General features: G+C 38.5%; 1 protein-coding gene across 1 annotated transcript in view; it reads right to left on the reverse strand.

Moving 5' to 3' along the window:
- PLCXD3 (phosphatidylinositol specific phospholipase C X domain containing 3) overlaps nucleotides 1-18,295 on the reverse strand; it is a 190,558-nt gene extending 172,263 nt beyond the window's left edge. The window contains exon 1 of the mRNA XM_067730600.1: nucleotides 17,997-18,295. Coding sequence (XP_067586701.1) covers nucleotides 17,997-18,099 — 103 coding nt within the window. The 5' untranslated portion in view covers nucleotides 18,100-18,295. The remainder of the gene's footprint in view (nucleotides 1-17,996) is intronic.
- Between the last annotated feature and the right edge of the window lie 4,053 nt (nucleotides 18,296-22,348).

The raw sequence follows: 22,348 nt of genomic DNA on the forward strand, positions 1-22,348 counted from the left end.
TAGACATGATGGAATGAGAAAAACAGTTACATTTATTGACCATTTATTCTGTGACAGGTATGCTAGATACTTTATTTTATTGAATCCTCACCATGAAGGATGTGAGTTTGGTACTGTCATTATCTCCATTTGGGAGCTGAGGAAATTGTAACTCAGAGGGTTTTTAGTGACTCCCCTGAGTCAGCTGGTAAATAGCAGAGTCATGGTTTGAACCAAGTTTGTCCACAACATTAACTGCCAAGCAGTTTTACAGATGTAACACCACAGACCTAGTAGAGTTAAGTGACTTGCCCAACACTTGGCTGCAGATCCAGGACTGCCATCAGGGCCCCATGTCAACCAACTGATTCACTTTTCACAGTACAAAGGGATCCTTTACCATCACTTCCTTTTTTAATCACTTACAAATCATTCAGGTATTACCATATGAAGTCGCTGGGATTTATTTTTCCTCTTTTGGACATTGTGACATTTGCATACTTTTATACCTCAGTTTTCACAATCTCTAGAAATGATTCCTTGATTCTATAGTATTTTATCATTTTTCCCCCTTAGTACCCAGAGATATACATTGCCTTGGCACAAAAGCTTGAACACATTTGAAAACATTTTTTTCTTACAATCCTCTCACTTTTCTTCTGAAGATTATTCATCCTGATTGAAAATCACAGGTGAAACATGAGTAGGTAATATCATGTACTCCAGGCCTTCTTAGACACTTTACACGCATCCTCATTTAATCCTTACAACAACCTAAGAAGTATTATACCTATGAAGTACTCATAACAGTCTATGAAGTATTATTATTATCCCCACATTTTAGTTGAGAAAACTGAAGCACAGAGCTAATAAATGGCAAAGCCACGCTACAAACCCCAGGTGTTTGAAACCAGAGCCGGCATTTTTAAACTATATCTCCTCTGCCTGAATTACATAGTCCTTATTTCTTTTTATCATTTGTTCATTTCACACCATCTGCCCTAAACAATGTTCTAACCTTTCCTTATACTACTTCTAGTTCCAAGTATAGCAAAGAGAGATCTTGGTATTGTCTTCATTGTTTTAATCTCAACCCTTTCTTGACTTCACCCATGTTAACACATTTCTGCAATTTATTGCCAGCTCTTACATCTTTTGTACATGACATTTTAAATCCATTATATTGGTTTTGTAGATGGATCCTCTTTTTTGCCTTGTGGCTATCATGTATACTTTTGTTGTATTTTAATAGAATTCCTCATATTCCTTTACAGAGGCTAATAAAAGCATTATTCAAAATAATTGTGGAGTTGAATATTATTACTATATTTTGGTTCAATAAGTCACTATACAGATCATACTTGAATTACCAACTTATAGATAACTGAAATACAAAACTTTAAAATCAAAGCAGTATTAAAGATAGCAAAGTTTTTTTTCCTTGAAGGCATAGGCCAATCTAATATTTCTTCAAAGTCTTTATTATAACAATTATTAAGTATATAAACATATAAATGATAAGAAATTGGTTGAACACTCAGTGCCATAATGGCTAAAAACTGCTGTATAAAACAAATTTCTATTTCATTTTGTTCAATTACTATGTCTCATTCAAAAAAATTGAGCCCATTTAATAAATAGTCTATTTAATATATAGTCTTTATTAAAGTTCACTGAGATCATCCCTTTACTGAAATTAACCCATTTTGGATACAGACTTGTTAAAAATTTTGAATAATGGAGCTGACTTGAATAACTTCTTTAGGTTGGCTTGTTCTCAGATCAACAGAACAGAATCTTTTGTGCAAGATCAGAGTCCCTCTATACTGGCTTTTTCATTTGTCAACATATATATACCACACAACTATAGGCCAGGCATATTTTGGGCACTAGAAAAGATTCAAATAAGGTCTTGCCTTCAAGGTGCTTATATTCTACCCAGTTGACAGACAATAAGATATAAATAAATTAATTATTGTTACCCAAGCACTATGAAGAAGATAAGCCAATCAATTGTTAGAAAAAATGATGAGGGTGGAGGTGAACTGCATTGGCTAACACAGTCAGGGAATATCTCCTGAGCAGAAGGCATCATACTTGAGGCCATAAGGAGAAGAAGGCAGGCTGTTGATAATCTGGAGGAAGATTCCAAGCAAAGCTCTAAGACAGGGAGGAATCTAGAGGGTATGAGGGCCAGAAAGAATAGCTGGGATTAGTGAGTAAGCAAAGGGTAGAAAGAGTCGAGGTCAGAGAGATAGGGACCAGTAATTTTAGTATAAATGCAGAGGGTTTTAAACAAGTTAATGATGTACCTGATTTATACTTTTAAAAGATACTCTGTGTAGAAAGGCAAAAAGAGGTCAGGGAACCTGGTTAGGAAGCCTTTGGAGTAATTCATGTGGGAGATGACAGTAACTAGATGACCAGTAACTAATAATGATTAGTGATTTTGTGCATCTTTTAATGTACCTGTTGGTCATTTGTATGTCTTCTTTGGAAAATGTCTATTCAGGTCCTCTGCCAGTTTTTATCAGATTATTTGTTTTTTGCTATTGAGTTGTAGGAATTCCTTACATATTTTGAAAATTAACCCATTATTAAATATATGGTTTCCAAATATTTCCTACCATTCTTTAGGATGCCTCTTCATTTTGTTGATTGTTTCTTCTGCCGTGCAGAAGCTTTGTAGTTTGTTGTAGTCCTACCTATTCATTCTCAGTTTTGCTGCTTGTGTTTTTGTGTCATATCCAAAAAATCATTGCCAAGACCAAAGTCAAGGAGCTTTTCCCTATGTTTTCTTTGAGAAGTTTTATAGTTTCAGCCCTTATGTTTAAGTTTTTAATCCATTTTGAGATAACTTTTGTGTATGGTATAAGAAAGGGATCCAATTTCATTCTCTTGCCAGTTTTCCCAACACCATTTATTGAAAAGTTTATCTTTTTCCCATTGAGTATTATTGACTCCCTTGTCAAATAATAGTTGACCACATATTCATGGGTTTATTTCTGGACTCTTGATTCTATTCCATTGGTCAACATGTCTGTTTTTATGCCAGTAGAAAACTGTTTTGATTACTATAGCTTTGTAGTATAGTTTGAAATCAGGAAGTGTGATGCTTCAGCTTTGTTCTTCTTTCTCAAGATTGCTCTGGCTATTTGAGTCTTTTGTAGTTCCATATGACTTTTAGGATTTTTTTTTCTATTTCTGTGAAAAATACCATTGGAATTTTTATAGGGATTGCATTGAATTTATAGATGGCTTTGGGTAGTATGGGCATTTTAACAATATTAATTATTCTGATCCCACAACATGGAATATCTTTCATTAATTTCTGTCTTCTTCAATTTCTTTCATCAACATCTCATAATTTTCAGTGTACAGATATTTCACCTCCTTGGTTAAGTTTACAGGTTTCCCTCACTCTCTGAAAGTAGAGTGTTCCTATGAAACCTTTTGTAAACAGAAATGGCATAAATCAAAAAAGCAATTAGGATAGATGTTGTTAATTGATGTATAAAATAAATCAAGATAATGCAAAGATGCTCACAGACACAGTTCAATGTATGGTGGCTTGATGCTGAGACACTGAGCATAGCTCCCAGGGATGGAGCTTAGAAGTGCCACTCTGGCAGCTCAGGGTGAGTGCTGCCTTTGTAATGACTCACTGCAAAACAAATTTGAACACTTTTTGCCTTTTGCTTTTTTTTGTAAAAGTGAAAATCTTCTTCAGATTTTTTTTTGGTTAGAAAAATAAGTACTAATGTAGGTCTTTCATAAAAGCAAAATGGCATAAAGCGAACTTTCAAAAAGTGAAGGGTACCTATAGTCCTAAGTATTTTATTGTTTCAATTTACTATTGTAAATTAGATTGTTTTCCTTTTTTCTCTTTCAGATATTTTGTTTTTAGTGTATAGAAAGGCAACTAATTTTTGTATATTGATTTTCTACCTAGCAACTTTACTGAATTTGTTTATTAGTTCTAGTAGGTTTTTTTGTGGAACCTTTAGGGTTTTCTATATATAAGATCACATCTTCTGTAAACTGAGAAAATTTACTTCTTCCTTTCTTATTTGGATGACTTTTATTTCTTTCCTTATCGAATTGTTATGGCTAGGTCTTCCAGTACTAGATTGAATAGGAGCCGTGAGAGTGGGCACACTTGTCTTGTTCCTGTTTTTAGAGGAAACTCTTTTCAGCTTTTTACATATGAGTATGATGTTAGCTGTGAATGTGTCCTATATGGCCTTTATTACATTGAGATATATTCCCTCTATACCTAATTTGTTGAAAGATTTAATTATGAAATGACATTGAATTTTGTCAAATGTTTTCTCTGCATCTATTGAGAAATCATGTGATTTTTATTTTTTACTATATTAATGCTATGTATAACATTTATTAATTTGTGTATGTTGAACAATCTTTGCATCCTAAGGATAAAACCCACTTGATCATTGTTCATGATCTTTTTAATGTGCTGTTGAAATAGGATACTCACTTTAGATTTAAGGACACACATAGACTGAAAATGAAAGGATAGAAAAATATATTCCATGCAAATGGAAACTAAAAGCGAGTCGGAGCAGTTTTATTTATATCAGACACAATAGACTTTAAGTCAAAAAACTGTCAAAGAGTCAAAAACTGTCACAAAACTGTCACATAAGGGTCACATAACAATGGAGATATATAAATTATAAATAAATATAGACACCCAACATCAGAGTATATAAATATATAAAGCATACATTGACAAAACTGAAGGGATAAATAGACAGTAACTCTATAATAATAGGAGATTTCAATACTCCACCTTTCATAATGGATAGAAGTTTCAAACAGAAGATCAAGGAAACAGAGAACTTGAACACAACATTATAGACCAAATTACACAGAACATTCCATCCAACAGCAGCAGAATACACATTCTTAGCCAGCACACACAGAACATTCTCCTGGATAAATCACATGTTAGGTCACAAAACAAAAGGATTAAATAAATTTAAAAGATTGAAATCATACCAAGTGTCTTCTGTTTATCTTTTTTTCTTTCTTTCTTTTTTCTTTTTTTTTTTTGTGTTATGTGGGCCTCTTACTGTTGTGGCCTCTCCCGTTGTGGAGAACAGGCTCCGGACATGCAGGCTTGGTGGCCATCGCTCACAGGCCCAGCTGCTCTGCGGCATATGGGATCTTCCCGGACCAGGGCACGAACCCGTGTCCCCTGTATCGGCAGGTGGACTCTCAACCACTGCACCACCAGGGAAGCCCCAAGTGTCTTTTCTGACCACAATAAAATTGAACTAGAAATCAATAGAAGAATAAAGCTGAAAATTTCTTTAATATATGGATATTAAACAATATACTCTTTAATAACAAATAGGTCAAGTAAGAAATCAAAATGGAAATTAGATATCTTGAGACAAAGGAAATGAAAACATGCCATACCAAAACTTATGAGATGCATCAAATGCATTAGTAAGAACAAAGTGTATAGCAATAAACACCTTCATTAAAAAAAGAAGAAAGGTCTCTTTTAAGGCAAAAAACTTCAGACAAGTACAGTATGTCTTTTCTGATTTAAAACATTAAAAAAAATCTTAAATGAACAACCTAATTCTATACCTCAAGAAGTTAGAAAATAAAAGAACAAATTAAGCCCAATGTTAATAGAAGAAAGGAAATAATAAAGATTAGAGAGGAAATACATAAAACTGAGAATAGAAAAATAGCTTTAACAAATCGTCAAAACTAAGAGTTGGTATTTTGAAAAGATAGACACAGTTGACAAACCTATAGTAAGACTAAGAAAAAAAGAGAAGACTCAAATAAATGAAATCAGAAATGAAAAAGAGACATTACAGCTGAGGCCACATAAACAAAAAGGATTAATAGAGACTACTATGAACAATTTTATGCCAATGAACTGTATAACCTGGAATAAATGGATAAATTTCTTGAAACATACACTCTACCAAGACTGAATCATGAAGAAATAGAAAATCTGAACAGACCCATAACTAATAAGGTGATTGAATCGGTAATTAAAAATCTCTAAGCAAAGCAAAGCCCAGGACCAGGCAGCTTTAGTGCTAAATTCTAACAAATATTTAAAGGGTTAATGACAATCTTTCTTAAACTCTTCTAAAATGTTAAAGAACTCAAACTCATTTTTGAGGCCAGCATTACGCTGATACCAAAGCTAGCCAAAGACACTAGAAGAAAACTGTAGTCCAATATCCCTGATGAATATAAAGGCAAAATTCCTCAACAAAATACTAGCAAACCAAATTCAATAGCACATTAAAAGAATCATACACTATGACGAAGTGGGATTTAATCCAAGAGTGCAAGGAACATTCAACATATGAAAATCAATCAATGTGATACATCATTAACAGAATAAAGGGTAAAAATCACATGATCATCTTTATAGATGCAGAAAAAGCATTTGACAAAATTCAACACCCTTTTATGATAAAAATATTCAACAAACTGGGACCAGAAGGATATTTACCTTAACATAAAAAATGAAACGCCCACAGCTAACATCATAGTTAAAGCTGAAAATGATTCTGCTAAGATCAGGACAAAGCAAGTATACCCACTGTTACCACTTCTATTCAGCATAGTACTGGAAATCTAGCCAGAGCAATGAAGCAAGAAAAAGATATGAAGGACATCCAAATAGGAAAGAAAAAACTAATATTATCTCCGTTTATAGATGACATGATTCTATATGTAGAAAACCCTAAAGATTACACACATACACACAACAACAACAACAACAAAATCAACAAAAACCTGTTAGAATAAATGCTTTTAGTAAAGTTGCAGAATCAAAATCAACATACAAAAATCAGTTTTATTTCTATATACTAAAAATCAACAATCCAAAAGGGAATTTAAGAAAACAATCTTATATATAACAGCATCAAAAAGAAAAAAATATTTAAGAATAAACTTGACCAAGGGGGACTTCCCTGGTGGTCCAATGGTTAAGATTCCACACTTCCACAGCAGGGGACACGGGTTTGATCCCTGGTTGGGAAACTAAGATCCCACATGCCGCATGGCATGGACAAAAACAAACAAACAAACAAACAAACAAAACTTAACCAAGGATGTAAAAGACTTGTACTCAGAAAACTGAAAAACATTTGTGAAAAATTAAAGAAGGCTCAAATAAAAGGGAACACATCCCCTGTTTGTGGATGGAAGACTTAGTGTTGTTAAAACACCCAAACTACCTAAAGTAATCAGATTCAAAGCAATCCCTGTCAAAATCTCAATGGCATTTTTTTTACAGAAATAGAAAAAACAATGCTAAAATTCATATGGAACCACAAAGGACTCCAAATAAACAAAACAATCTTAAGACAGAAGAACAAAGCTGGAGGCATAAGCCTTTGTGTTTCAAAACATATTACAAAGTTAAAGCAATCAAAGCAGTATGGTACTAGCACAAAGACAAACGTATAGCCCAACAGAACAAAATGTAGAACACAGAAATAAACCCACACATATACAGTCACCTGATCTTCGACAAGGGTGTCAAGAATACACAACGATGAATGTTTAGTCTCTTCAACAAATGTGTTGGGAAAATGGATGTCTACATGCAGAAGAATGAAACTGGACCATACATCATACACAAATAAGCTCAGAATGAAGTAAAGATCTAAATGTAAGACCTAAAATTGTAAAAGTTCTAGAAGAAAACATGAGGAGAAATCTTCTGGACATTGACCTTGGCAATGATTTCTTGGTTACGACATGAAAAGCACAGACAACAAAAGAAAAAATAGACAAGTGGAGCTATATGAAACTAAAGAACTTCTGGATAGCAAAGGAAGCAATCAACAGAGTGAAAATGCAACCTATGAAATGGGAGAAAACATTTACAAATCATGTATCTGTAAGGAATTAATTTCCAAAATATATCAACTCCTACAACCAAATACCAAATAACCTGACTAAAAAATGTCAAAAGACTTAAATAGGCCTTTCTCCTAAAAAGACATACAAATGGCCAACAGGTACATGAAAGGAAGTTCAGCATCACTAATCATCAAGGAAATTAAAATCAAAACCACAATGAGATATCAACCCACACCTGTTAGGATAGTAATTATCAAAAAAAACCCAGAAATAACAAATGTTGGTGAAGATATGGAGAAATTGGAACCCTTGTTCACTGTTGGTAGGAATGTAAAATGACGCAGCTGCTACAGAAAACAATATGGCATTTCCTCAAAAAGTTAAAAATATAACTACTATATGACCCAGCAATCCCACTTCTAGGTATTTAATCAAAATAATTGAAAAAGGCTATTAAAGAGATATTAGCCCTCTCATGTTCATTGCACCATTATTCCCAATAGTCAAGATAGAGAAACAACCTAAATGTCCACTGACAGATGAATATATAAACGAAATTGGTATATACATGCAATGGAATATTACTCAGCTGTGAAGAAGGAAGGAAATCCTGACATATGCTACAACATGAATGAAACTTGAGTACGTTATGCTAAGTGAAATAATCCAGTCACAAAAGAACAAATACTACATTATTCTACTTACATGAAGTAGGTATCTACTTCATCAAAGTAGAAAGTAGAATGGTGGTTGCAGGGCCTAGTGGGAAGGGAAAATGATGAGTTGCTATTTAATGGGTATAAAGTTTCAGTCATTCAAGATGAAAAAGTTATAGGGATCTTCTATACACCTTTGTGCTTATAATTAAGAATACTGAACACTTAAAAAACAATTAACAGGGTAAATCTTATGTCATGTGTTTTTTAACCACACACACACACACACACACACAAAGTGTCTTAAGAAACCAAAGGAAGAACATGTTTCAAGAAGAGGAGTGTGGTCAGTCACATCAAACGATGCTGAAAAGTCAAATAAGATGATAGAGAATTATCCATTAATTTTAGCAAAAAAAAAAAATCATTGGCAACCCAGATAAGAACAATTTTAGTGCAGTGGTAGGGAAATAATGAGATTAGTATGCAGTAGGCAGAGGAAAGGAAATAACCTGAAGACAGAGGGGATATTTTTACAAATATCAGAGAAATAGTGCAGTGGATAGAGACACAGGTGTGGAGTCAAGGGGAATTTTTATTTCTTTAAGAGAGGTAATATTGATAGTAATATATGTTTGTGTAGCGACTGAAATGATCCCGTAGTGGCAGGAAAGAGAGGGGATAAATTTGAGATCAAACGTAGGAGATTTGAGTGAATGAGATCCAGACCATGAGTAGAGAAGCTAGACTTAGGTAGGATGAGGTCATGACTTCTTCTTACCTAAAGAAAATACAGAATATGCAGAAATAGATGCAGGGGGGTGATGGGTTAATTGTGGGAAACTGAGAAAGTTCTTATCTGTTTGCATCTATTTTTTCCTGTAAAATAAGAGGTGAGGTCATAAGTTTAGAGTGAGGTGGGAGGGATATATTGATTTGAGAAGCAAGAAGAGTATGAAGTTATTATCTCAGAGAATAGGAAAATGAACTTACTAGGGATATGCAGTCAGATTACTAGGGATATGCAGTAAGATTACTAAGGATGTGCAGTAAGATTCATGGTCAAAAATGTCTAGTTAGTGGAGCCATCCAGGCTGTGTACTCTTTCTTCAAAAATATTTAGCCACTGAAGTTTTCTGGGATTGGAAAATGTAGAAAAATGAGTTTAACTGAGTTGGAGTTTCTTCCAAGTAAGCAGAACAAGAAAGAGTAAGATGAGAATTAAGGACATTTTCAAGAGTGAAACTCTAATGCTAGACCCAAGGAATTTGAACTGATGCAAAGAGAAATGAGGACATGAGGGGTGACAGTTCTGCAGCCTTCCTTTCTAGCAACTTTCAAGGTGATACCTTTATATCTCCTTGACCAATTTTTTTTTCCTGAGAAAAGCCCAGAGCAGGTCATGGCAGGAGTGTGTTTAGGGCTAATTCTGTGCTGAGACAGCCCTGTTCCTCCTTCTTCTCATCTTCCTCCTCCTCCACATGGCAACAGAGGAGTATAGTCAGAGTTGTGTATTGAAATAGGTTCCCATTTGCCCATGAAGACCCCTTCAAGTACATCTTCCTCTTCACCAGCCAACAAGAGAGAGGGGACCTCCAGGGAAGCCTACAAGGCAACTAAGATTGTCATTCATTCATCAGAGTCCACTTACCTTCATGAAGAAAAATTCTCCAAGTGAATCAAGGAACACAACCATCATTTATAATGTTGACCAAGAATAAACTTGGCTGCTTCATAAAAATTAATTCACAAGAAGAATTCTTCTATGTGAAACGTAATATTAGCTGACATTTAAGATAGAGTGGTGTAAGAGTTGTCCATTCCCAGGATCTATAATGAAATATAGGAACATAACAAGAGCACATCTAACAAATCAATGGACCATCCATTTCAGTACCTGATCTCCGGAGGTGACTAATCCTGGCAGCTTCTCAAGCATGTTTAACTGTCTCCTTCTGACCCATCTTCCTCTCTTAATAGAGCATAATAAAAGCATATGGTGCTGTAGAAAGCTTCTGGTTGCCGAATTTCATTTGAACCATGGTAATTTTCTCTCTCACTTTCCCCTGCCTTCTAGAATATATGATTTTTATAATTTTCTGGTCCCCAATCTTCTGAGACTGATCCTAACCCTACACAGAGAAAGAGAACTAAGAGAATCTATAAGCTTCTTGAGGATAACAAACTCCATGATTGTACCTAGAAGTTCCTTGAGTGTCCATGGGTAATGGTTATGGATAAACCTCATTGGTGGTAATAGGTAAAATTTCCAGATTAACAGAGCTGACCCCTTTAACCAATGATAGTTAAAATGTGTGCATATGTGTGTATGAGATTTAACCTTCTCTTGAAGGCTCAGAACACATCAATTACTCTATTAATGTGCTTTAAAGCAATGAAGGTGTTAATAACTACCTTAGGTCTATCAGATTATTTGGCTCTATTTACATTGTCCCAGGCTGTTCACTGGGAACAGTATGGACCCCAGTTTCTGTTCCTACTCTGGACCTGTCTGGAGGAATGATTAATTAGGTAGCACCAGAGGTCTACTTATAGGAAATATCAAGAAGCTTCTTGGAAAAGAAGTTATCTTAAGAGAAAGTTGATACACCTATGGGCATGCACACATACACTTGCACATGCACATGTGCATGCAGAGAGTGAATGAACATTGAGAATGATGCAGAGTACAGAATAAAACCTATTGTCCTCTGCCCGGCCCTCATAAACTCATACCTGAGTCCTAGGGCAAGGTGGCAACACCAAAAGAATCAACATAAATTCAAAGAGCTCTTTTGTTGGCATCCACACAAAAAGCAAAAGGATTGAAAGGATCTGGCAGTGTTGGCACTTATGGCTTCAGCAGTGACAGCGTAAGCAGTAGAATTGGCATCAGCACCTTCCACAATGGGGGAAACCCAGTTCTGAGAGCCTTTGACCATAGCGGAATCCAAGGTCCTTGTTACTCATTAACATCCTCAGTGTTGGGCCTCTGCAGACTTAGCACAAGCCCTGGTGGGTCTGCCAGCAGCAGTGGTGTTTTGGGTATAAAACTATGGAAGTACAGTTCCTCTACATGTCAAAGCAGCAAACATGACAACTCCCCATAGGTTTCCCCAAAACAGGAAAGAAGGAAAATCGCTGATACTACGTGTGTTAGCCCACAAAATCGGTTTATAAAACATATTTAAGAATTTTTCCAGAGATTTCTAGAACTATTTGGGTTTTTTAAATTATTTTATTTATATATTTATTTATGGCCGCGTTGCGTCTTCATTGCTGCTCACTGGCTTTCTCTAGTTGCGGTGAGCGGGTCTACTCTTTATTGCGGTGCGTGGGTTTCCCATTGCAGTGGCTTTTCTTGCTGTGGAGCACAGGCTCTAGGCACAAGGGCTTCAGTCGTTGTGGTGTGCGGGCTTATTAGTCGTTCTAAAGAGCAGGCTCAGTATTTGTGGCCCACAGGCTTAGTTGCTCCGCGGCATGTGGGATCTTCCCGGACCAGGGTTCAAACCCGTATCCCCTGCATTGGCAGGCTGATTCTTAACCACTGCGCCATCAGGGAAGCCCTCTAGAACTATTTGGAAGTCCATGAAGGAGGTACTTGAGAGCGGTCAAAACTGACAATGAACATGACTCCGATTTTACTTTGGGGCTGATAGAGTTTAGGGAACATTACATTTTGTGTCCCTGTATCCTCATTTATTAGTCTTTCCTCATAAATATTTCCTATTTTTATTGCTGATGTATGTCACTCAACAGTTTTACTCCTCTTCTTTGTAACTTATTCTTTCTATTTTCATTAGGTAGGGTTGGAATTAAATAGGATACAAGAAACTAAGTAATGATATGAGAAATCTTCATATGAGTAAAGTGTGTGAGCCTTAACATATAAACGTATCTATTTTAACAACTTGAAGGTTCTTTTTAAAATTTTAACTCTTTTAGCACACTGATTATGCTAAAATAACTAAAATTCAAGCAAGTGAGTTATAACCACATTTATGCATGTTTCTATTCCATATAAACCATGATTAAAATAAATGAGGTATGGTTTGCAAATACGAAGATTGATCTTCTTTCCATCAAAACTCAAGTTACTGTTGACTTTTGTGTATGAGATCTTTCTGATGCTGATTATTACTACAGTTTGCATTTATGATGCCACTATTACTTCAGAGCAATATTGAAAAGTTTTAGTTTATAGATAAGGTGAACAAATCTGTGACCTATAAATATAACAAAAGTAGCTGGTCCTGTAACACGCACAAAAAAGTGGGATTAAATGGACAAGAACCAATATGGAGTGTCTCCTAAATTGTCATTAGTGACCAGTAGCATCATCAGATGGTCTGATTTTAAGTGCTATTGACGGCTGGTATCAATGAGCATCAGGACTTTAAGGAAATGAGGGGGAAGATTTTACATTTATCACAGTGACCTAATTTGCACACTTAGGTAGCAATTAAATCACTTTTATTGTGATTTTATTGAACTGTAATGTCAGTTATCAGAAATGTTTCCAACCTGGGCCATTAGCCTTGAGTCAGATATGGGGGCTCTGGCTCTAAGCCTGATTGTAAATTTTAACACTCACAGATAGACTGCATTGTCCATTAGAAAGAACTTAGTCAAAGATGTATATTTAAATTTGGTTCTGCCACTTACATAAAGGTTCCTCTTAGAGATACCCTAAGCAGTGTTTCTCAAACTAAATGGGTATATAAATCACCTGGGGACCTTGTTAAACTGCAGATTGTGATTAAATCGGCCTGAGGGCTGGGGTCCAAGACGCTGCATTTCTATCAAGCACCCATGTATGCTGATGCCGCTGGTCCCTGGATCAACGTTGAGTAGCAAGGCCTTAGGAGACTATTGATAGAACATGTGAAAAGCATGTGTGTTCATGAGAAAACACTTTGTAAATTGTAAAATGACGGAAGTATCATTTTATATTGATTAGTAATAGTTGGTGATTCAGTTCAGTTCATCAAGAGCGAGCCCCAGTACGATAAATTATGTTCCAGATATTCAATTTTTTTTCTTTTTAGCAAAACCAAAACCAAAACTGGGAATTGGAAAGGCAACACAAGAAAGATAGTCATTCTAAACAATTTTGTTGTTTTTTGATTGCTTTGAAAAATTAACTTCCATATCACTATCAGAACTAAAATGATGAAAGAAAATGCCCTGTGTTTTAAAGGAAACTTGTACAATTAGACCCAGTCCCAGGTTTGCTCTGTAGATTGTCTCATCCCAATCAGAATAGAAATAGTAAATTATAAGGAAAAGGAAGACAGTTGGCTCCAGGAACAACAAGAAGAGATCACTGTAAGGGAAGACATTTAAAACTAATAAAAGCCAACACAAGAACACAGAAACTGGAGCTATATAAACATCTAGTTTCCCTAAGTAAGACGGTTCTTTTTCATTGGTGTTAGCATTTTCTGGAAGAGTGTACAGAATCTACAAGAACAGTGATCGATTTCTAAAGCATTTCTGTGTTCCTTATCTAAAGTACAAGTAACAATTCCTGTTCAAGTTTTGATTTGAAAACTGGCAAGGGAGAGACCAAAGAAAGGCATATCACTTCCAGATTGGTAGGTGGCAAGTTTAATAAGCAGGGAACTTACCCTAAGAAGCTTGTTTTAAGGCAGCTGCAAGATGACCGGATCTCCGCACCTACCCGCCAGAATCTTAAAAGTTTATATAGAGGCCTTAAAGAGGTTCAGCCACTTACACTGTCCAGATGGTCTCAGTAACACATTGCTCTCTCAAGGCTGCATCCTTGAAAATGGTTCCCACTGTGTGAACAGTGGGCAGAAAGTACATTCCAAAGACAGGGGATGGGGGAAGCAAACTCTGCCCGGGTCCAGCTCGAAGGCCAACTGGTGGTCAACTCAGTAATCAACTCTGACACCAAGGAAACATACACTCTTTCTGAGATTCTAGTCCCACAACATTTTAGCCAATCTTTCATTATTACATGGTCAATTTACTGTATTATGTGAAGAAGACTTTCATCCCATATCAGAAAATGCATAACGGAACCCTCCCATGGAGTAGAAACCCTTCCTGATCTTTTAGATTTTGGACAGAATGACTCCCTGTCATAGATCCAGATCACCAACAAATTACAAGCAATAGCTTGCTTGCTCCCATGACGGATCTTTTTACAATGCTTCTGGCAGCACTACGATTATAGTGTTAGAACTCGGCTTCAAAGATGCCAGAAATTCATCAGACCTCACCTGAATTTGATACTTTGTCTCCCTGCTTCCATCCCTGTTTATCCTCTCTCAACTGTTTGTGGTGACAGGACACATTATTCATAAACCAAAATGCCAGGATATTGTTAAGCAAACATGTATGAATGAAAACTTAGCTTGGTGTCATCAGAGATAGGAAGAAAAGACAAATGAGACCGAAATCCGAGTAACTGTCAGTGTGTTACGACACTACCATTCCTTTGAAAAATAAAGTGAAAGTAAAACTACTAATACCGATTACTAATTTAATTCCTTAGGCCAGTCAATACCGAATCATGAGGCCATTTCAATGCAAAACAGCCGCTGAGAAATTTGGTTATGAAAGCAATCAAGATGCAGACACTTGAGAAACATTTAAAGATGCCAGAACTGCACACCTGGTGGGGAATATCACACACCTGCAGATTGTTCTTTGCACTAGCTCTGGGTGATCCAGATCAGCTGCCCCAGGTGGATGGCTTCATAATTAGACAGCTCTTCACTCTCCAGTTGCTCCACCTAGGAAAACCTGAAGCTTTGAGGATGACCGAGCAGCCGTTCCCTTCTACAGAAAAACACTTGTGTGGTACATCAGGAGTGGTTTTAAATGGTGGAGATAATTACTTAATTCAAGCTGTAGCAACTGGCCAAGTAAACAAGCAGCAGCCAGGAAGCTATTAGCATGATTTTAAGGCAATTATTCCATTAGTGTTTAATAGTCTCCAATTAGTCTTCCCTGACTATCGAAGTTTGAACGTCTTTTTTCCTCCAAAAATTCTCACAAGTTGAGTGATGCGGGAAGGTATCAAGCCCATTTTTAAACCTGGATTTATATGTGCGGATCTGCCAAATGTACATTACAGAATCATGGAGAAATTCAGGCGTGTAGATTGGTGAAATAGGGGTTTATTTTTTCTCAGAAGTATTGAGGGTGAGAATGGAAGGCTTTGCAGGGGATCCACTTTGAGTATACAGCTAAGAGGAGTCGGGAAACTAGTGGAAATTCCCACTGCATCCAATGCCATCATCAGTATGTCTCTGCTGTAGGACTATCAGAATATTAAAGCCTCTGACCTCAGGTTTTCACTTTGTCCTGTGGAAAGAAAATTCATCCTGTTCCTGCTAATGCCTATTCCCTTGTCCTCTCACCCTGATTAGTACTTGTTGTTGCTGAATCATCCAGATACAAACCCCAAAGATTTCCCTCCAAAATTCCTAGGAGATTTTTTCCTAAGGACCATTTTAAGGGTTATATCACTGAACTGATCGTAGGTCATTTCCCTTCACTGAGGTGCAATTTTCACATCTGTGAAATGGAGTTAATACTTATCAGCATCGACTGCTTCACAAGGTGTGGGGAAGGATTATGTGATCTGGGTTACATGCTAGGGCTTTGAAAAGTGAAGTATTATAAAAAAGTAAGTTAGATTCAGACATGGTATCACACCATCCCTCAGAACTTGCAATGTGAACTTGCGCTTTTAACCTCCCTGTGTCTCTGGAGAGTCACCTATCAGGAGGCTGGCAACAGGGTCCTTGCCCTTCTTACCTTTTATGTGAACATAAATTCTCAGGTGAGACCATGTAAAAGTAACCTTCTAAAAACCAAAAAATAAAAAGGAAGGAAGAAAAGAGGATAGGAATGCCTGTGGAAGTGAGAGTGGAATTTTGCCAACAAAGTTCTGTGCTTTCTATGGTCTCCTTCAAAAGAGCGATCCCCAGGCTCACCCAGGGAGCAGGGTAAGTGCAGAGTGGAGAAGCTGTCTTGTTCTTTTCCTTGGAGACACCTGAGCTCTTGGGAAGCTACCTCTTGAAGAAGGACAAAAGTAGAAGAACCCTTCCCTTCCAGGGTTGGCTCTCAGAGTGTAGCCTGTGCCTATCATAACTGCCAAACATCCACTTGATGAACGACCATTGATTTGAGTTACTGATCAATTCCAGGGCTACTGGTTAAAGACTCTTGGGATTTTCAAGAAAACCCATCTTTTCCTCTTTTTTTTTTTTTTAAGTATGATTTCCCCCACTGGCTGAGAGGGGGCGCCGGATAGGGCAGATCTAGAGAAGGCAGACCAGAAGGTTGAACTTGATAACACGGCACAGCCTGGGGCAGGGTATTTTGCCCTCTAAGCTGAGTCCTGGAAGGGTCAGGCATCTGCACCCTCAGCCCAAGCGAAAAGTCAACGAAGTATGGCTGTGTCCCCAGCTGTCACCGTGGTACACCGTCCTGAAACGACCCTCCCTCCTGCACATCCGAACTAGGGTCTGCTGCGCTCCCGTCCCAATAACCTGCCTCGTCCTCTGGTCCCAGTCGTGCGCGCTATGCTGAAGCCTCTGGATGCCTCCAGTCTCTTCCTCGCTTTGCCCAGGCTTCTGTCCTGCTAGCCTGTCCGGACACCACCGCAATCATCTTTTCCCTAAGATTTGCCTATTAATCCCACCCCTCCACCGCAGCTCACGCAGGTTCCCCTGCCCAGCTTCTGTCCCGAACAACAAATGCACGGTCCACGAGGGTTTGCTTTCCTGACCCGCGCGCTGTAGGCTGCTAACAGCCCTTGGACCAAAATCCAGACGGCGGCCACCCGGCCAGGCCCTCTAGGTCCACGCAGATCAGGAAACTGCTGCCTCCTCTCCTCTCCCCCTTCAGCTCCCGGTCAAGGGCAGCGATCACGCCGCCGCCGCGGGTCCCTGAACTTTCATCACTCTTCGGGAAGCGCTTTGTCTCTTTAAAGGAGACTAGGGACGAATATTAATGACTCGGGTAAGGTTCTAACAGAGAAATCCACCAGATCCGCTTGATTCCGTGACAGGGATGGAGTGGGAGGTCCACGGGCCGGAGCCGAGCCCTTAGGACAGCAGCTCGCTCTCGCCGGTCACTATCACCCCACAGCCCCAGAAATCGCCCCCAGCCCCAAGTCTTCGGGGAAAACGTGGCAGGGGGCCACGAGGGGCCGTCCTGGAGCCAAGCCTTTCCCCTGCCCCAGCCTTCTCACACAACCTGCTTCAAAAACCCATGGGAAATCAGTCACCTTGACTCCCCGCGCCGCGGTCCCCAGACGTTTGGAAAACGCCAGGAGCCCGGAGGCTCCCAGGCACGCACTCTCCTGGCCGAGACCCACCCCTGGAGACGAGTTTCCCTCCCGCGGGCATCGTGGCAAGTTACCACTTCGTGGCAGATAAAGCAGGGCGGGGCAGGTGGAGCGGACGCCGAGCGCCCCGTCGGCAGCCTCAGCGCGCCTACCTGGGATGGCTAAATTGGTGAGGGGGATGCTGTGGATGCTCTCGGGCAGAGTGGCCATCCAGTCGGCGAATTTCAGCTCGTTCTTCCCTTGAGACGAGGCCATCGTGCGGTCGCTGTGCCGCGCGCTGGTCCTCACGCTCCTCGGGCAGGCTGGCAGGCTGCTGCCGCTAATCGAATGTTTGCTCCAGCCCCGCTAGAGTTTACACTCCGCTGCGCGCCACACCCACAGGATGGCGCAGACACATGCTAATTTTAATAATTATTCAAAACACCCCATGCTCCCTTAGTGCCTCCGCCAGACTCCGCTGGAGCTTTTGTTCCTGACGTCCGCGCTCAGCTTTCTCCTCTCTCCCCGCCCTCCCCGACTCCCTCCTCCTGTCTTATCCCTCCTATGCGTCTCTGTCTTTTCTCGCCATTTCTGCAGCGTTCCTTGGCTTCTTACTATTTTTTTTTCCTTTTTCTTTTTTTAACTTGGGTCACACAGCTGCTTTGCCCATGACCTTGCTCGGTCCTCTGATGAGACTTCCTAGCCCTGCTTGTATAAAAGACAATCTTGTGGCTGACCCTAAAATCCTAGTAGACTTTGGGATGCTATCACCTCCTGGGGAGCTGACTCTCATACTGGCTTTCAGGACTTTCCATTCTTACAGAAGAGCTTTTCTTTTTGTAAGCTACAACAGGTTATTTTCTTTCCTCAGTCGGGGCCCAGAGCCCTGCTTATAACAAAATGGTGGTCTTTCTTCACCACTTTGCCTAATTTTTGGAGTAGTTGACAAGTGTGCTGTCAGCAAAGAACAGTAAGTTCCAGGTGGTTCCTACTTAATCCCTGGCACCCTGTTCTAGACATTTCAAGGTAAAGAAGCACATCAACCCCTTCATTTCCCTGATTATGAGAAATGAATGCTATATCTATGGAGAAAGCTGTTTATGTCCTCTCTGTGTCATTTTCGTGGCACTCAGGACAAGGCTGAAGCCTGACGCTAGAAGAAAATCACCACATTTCCCAGTGACATGTTGTAATTATTGCCAGTAGCATTTGGTGGAACTTATTTGGCAGCATTCAAAATGATCTATGTGATTGTCTGAATTTTCATTCCTTGGCAGACTAGAGAGGTGTGCCTCTCTCAAGAGAAATCACTTGTCGAGCCTCCAAAGAACTGTCTTGGTCCACCTGCTCTCAGATGAGAAAGAGGAGAAAAATCAAATCTCACAAATGTGATGAGTCCAGGGATGGCCTGAATAGGAATGATAAGCAACGGACTGAAAATGTGCGGGGTCTTTGCAGCCCAGTGAATGTAGATGCAATAAAGGTGCCTCTGTTCTTTGCGCCAGTGATGTAAAATCCTTTTCCTAAAGTAAATGCTGTTAAGTTGGGAAAATGAAAACCAAGGTAGGAGAGAGAGCTGTAAAATGTGGGGATATTTTTTTTCAATTCAGTAAACCATATAGCATTTTTTAAAAACAACCACAGCTAAAGCCTGCTTATTGTACAAGGATGCAGAACTCAAAGAATATTCACTCCAAATAGGGAGCACTGTGGGAAAGGTGGAGAGAGGAGAGAGAATACCTTATCCATGTGATCAAATTTTCTGTTCTCCCATAGAATCAATTCATAATTGCAAAAGAACATGGTAGGGTTATCTTTAAGAATGAGAAAGGATGTACTGGGATTTTTTTCCCGAGGTAAATCTTAATATTTCTGTTAGCACAGTAGAACTCACATATCCTTTTTTTTTTTTTTTTTTTTTTTGTAGTACGCGGGCCTCTAACTGCCGTGGCCTCTCCCATTGCGGAGCACAGGCTCCGGACGCACAGGCTCAGCGGCCATGGCTCACGGGCCCATCCGCTCCGCGGCATGCGGGATCCTCCCGGACCGGGGCACGAACCCGTGTCCACTACATCGGCAGGCGGACTCCCGACCACCGCGCCACCAGGGAAGCCCCACATATCCTTTTGATTAGGGTGAGAATTCAGCTCACTATAGGATTGCTGGTCAAGAGACCTACAAACACCACCCTCTGGCTAATGCTGGTGCTCTGCGGGCATCATTGCAGGGCAATGAGGAGAGCTCAGATCTGGGAACTGGCTGCTCTGTCTCTGAGTCATTTAGGCAAGTCTTCTAGTCTCTGTCAGCCCTGGTTGTCTCCATCATAAAATGGTGAGAGTAACTCAGAGATTTGTGGTGAAGCTTCCAGAAAAGAGTGTAATGAAAGAGCTTTGTTATCAGCAAAGCATCAGACAAAATGTGAGACCTATGTTTATTAAGATAAAAATGTGTATTTCCCTCTCTTTGTCACTTCTATCTTTATAAAATATTCATTTTCAAGAGAATGAAATAATTATTGAATCTTGGGATTTTGTTTTTTAGTAAGATGTGCTTTAAAAACATGCCCTATTCAATTGTATTGAACCTATGTGTCCCTGAAAGTTTACAAAGCATTTTTAAAAAATGAAACCACCTTAAATGTTGAGGAAATGTGCCTCTCTAAAGAATAGTACCCTTTATCTTTTGGTAAAGCAAACAAACAATCCCTCCCCTGTTTTACCTGCTTTGAACTTCAGATTTTTTACTGTAGTGGTTTTTCATGAAACTTTACATTTCTCTGCATGCGAGCCACTAAAAAGGACGGTGCTGAAAGTGGATAGTTTATGAATTTCTTTCCCAGAATTATAATCAATATTTTAAGGCAATTTATGACCCAGTTTCCCCGTCTTTCTATTATAGCTTGGTCACCATTTACTAAATGATATTAGAAAAATCATATAATTTCTATGGGCTTTAATTTGCCCACTGTATTAGTCAGGGTTTCCCAGAGACACAGTAATATGGATATAAATATAGACATATAGAGAGATTTATTTTAAGGAATTGGCTCATATAATCATGAGAGCAGGCAAATCTGAAAGGCAGGCCAGCAGGCTGGGAACTCAGGTAGGATTTCTGTGTTGCAGCCTTGAAACAAAATTCTTCTTCGGGAAACCTCAGCCTCTGCTCTTAAAACCTTCAACTGATTGGATGAGACCCACCCACATTATAGAAAGTAATATCTGCTTTATTCAAAGTCACATAATTACATATGCTAATCACATCCACAAATACCCTCACAGCAACATCTAGACTAATGTTTGACAAAACTACTGGGTATCATAGCCTAGCCAAGTTGACACATAAAATTAACCATCACACTATTATTCTACCTTTCTGTTTCCTTTATGATTATTTCTTAACATATAGCTGCTGGCAATAGCAGGAGGAGGAATGAAAATATTTAGTTGTTTTACTCTATTCAGAGAATTCAAGGTATGGGTCAACATTTTTATCATTACAACAGAGATGAAAAAATACTAATGATATTTAATTGTGCTGTTGAGAAAAACTTAAAAAAACTTATCCTTAAAAAATTTTTAAGCATAAATGGAAAGAGGAGAATGACTTATCGCAGTGGTTTCCTGCTCCTATTAAAACTTACTCATGTAATCCTCAGCTGTTTATCAAAACGAAACTATACACAGTTTATAAACATGCTATTTATTTGGAACATTTCCTTACTTCATATCCTCCTCCACTCAGAAATACATGGCTCTTTACTACGTGTTTTCTTTCATTAGTTCATAATATTTCTCAATTGTTGGAGATATATACTTTTATTTTTTATATACTTTTTATTTTTTATATTAAATTGATGTTGAATTATGTTCCGAAAAACAAGGATTCTTACAGCTCAGAAAACTTTAGAACACATTTCAGCTGAATAATATTTTTAAAGAGGAGCTCTGTTTAAAACAACTCGGCCAAATCATTAAAAAACATGATGTTCATAAATATGTATTTATAGAGTCAAACTTAAAGAAAACACATACAAAAGGGGAATAAAGAATCTTTGTAAAAACTAACTACTAATAATCAATGCTTTCTGATCATTCTCTGCAACCTCTACCCAGATATTCCATCATAAGATGGAATTATTGTATTTTAAGCATATAAAAATGCTTTTTACACTTAAATTCAAAGTAGAAAAAAGTGACAACTTCCACTTCCCTCCACCATTTTAACCCTGCAGAGATTTTGGTTGTACCCCTCTCTCTTCCTCTACGTCTACATCTTATATACAAGTCCAAAATAAGCTAATTAATACTCACTAAATACAATCTAGTGGTCGGAATCATAAGCTATGGAATCTGAAGGCCTGGATTCAAATTCAGGTTTATGTGTTTTTTGATTTCCTTAACTGAAGCATGAAGAATGATTATTCCCTCCTGAGGGGTAGGAAAACGGAAGGTGCTATGAAGCTTAAGTCAAGTGAGAATTTAAAGTTTATTGAACAGAATGGAAGCTTTATAAACTATAAACT

The sequence above is a fragment of the Pseudorca crassidens genome, chromosome 3 (genome assembly GCF_039906515.1).
Source record: "Pseudorca crassidens isolate mPseCra1 chromosome 3, mPseCra1.hap1, whole genome shotgun sequence".
Lineage (NCBI taxonomy): Eukaryota > Metazoa > Chordata > Mammalia > Artiodactyla > Delphinidae > Pseudorca > Pseudorca crassidens.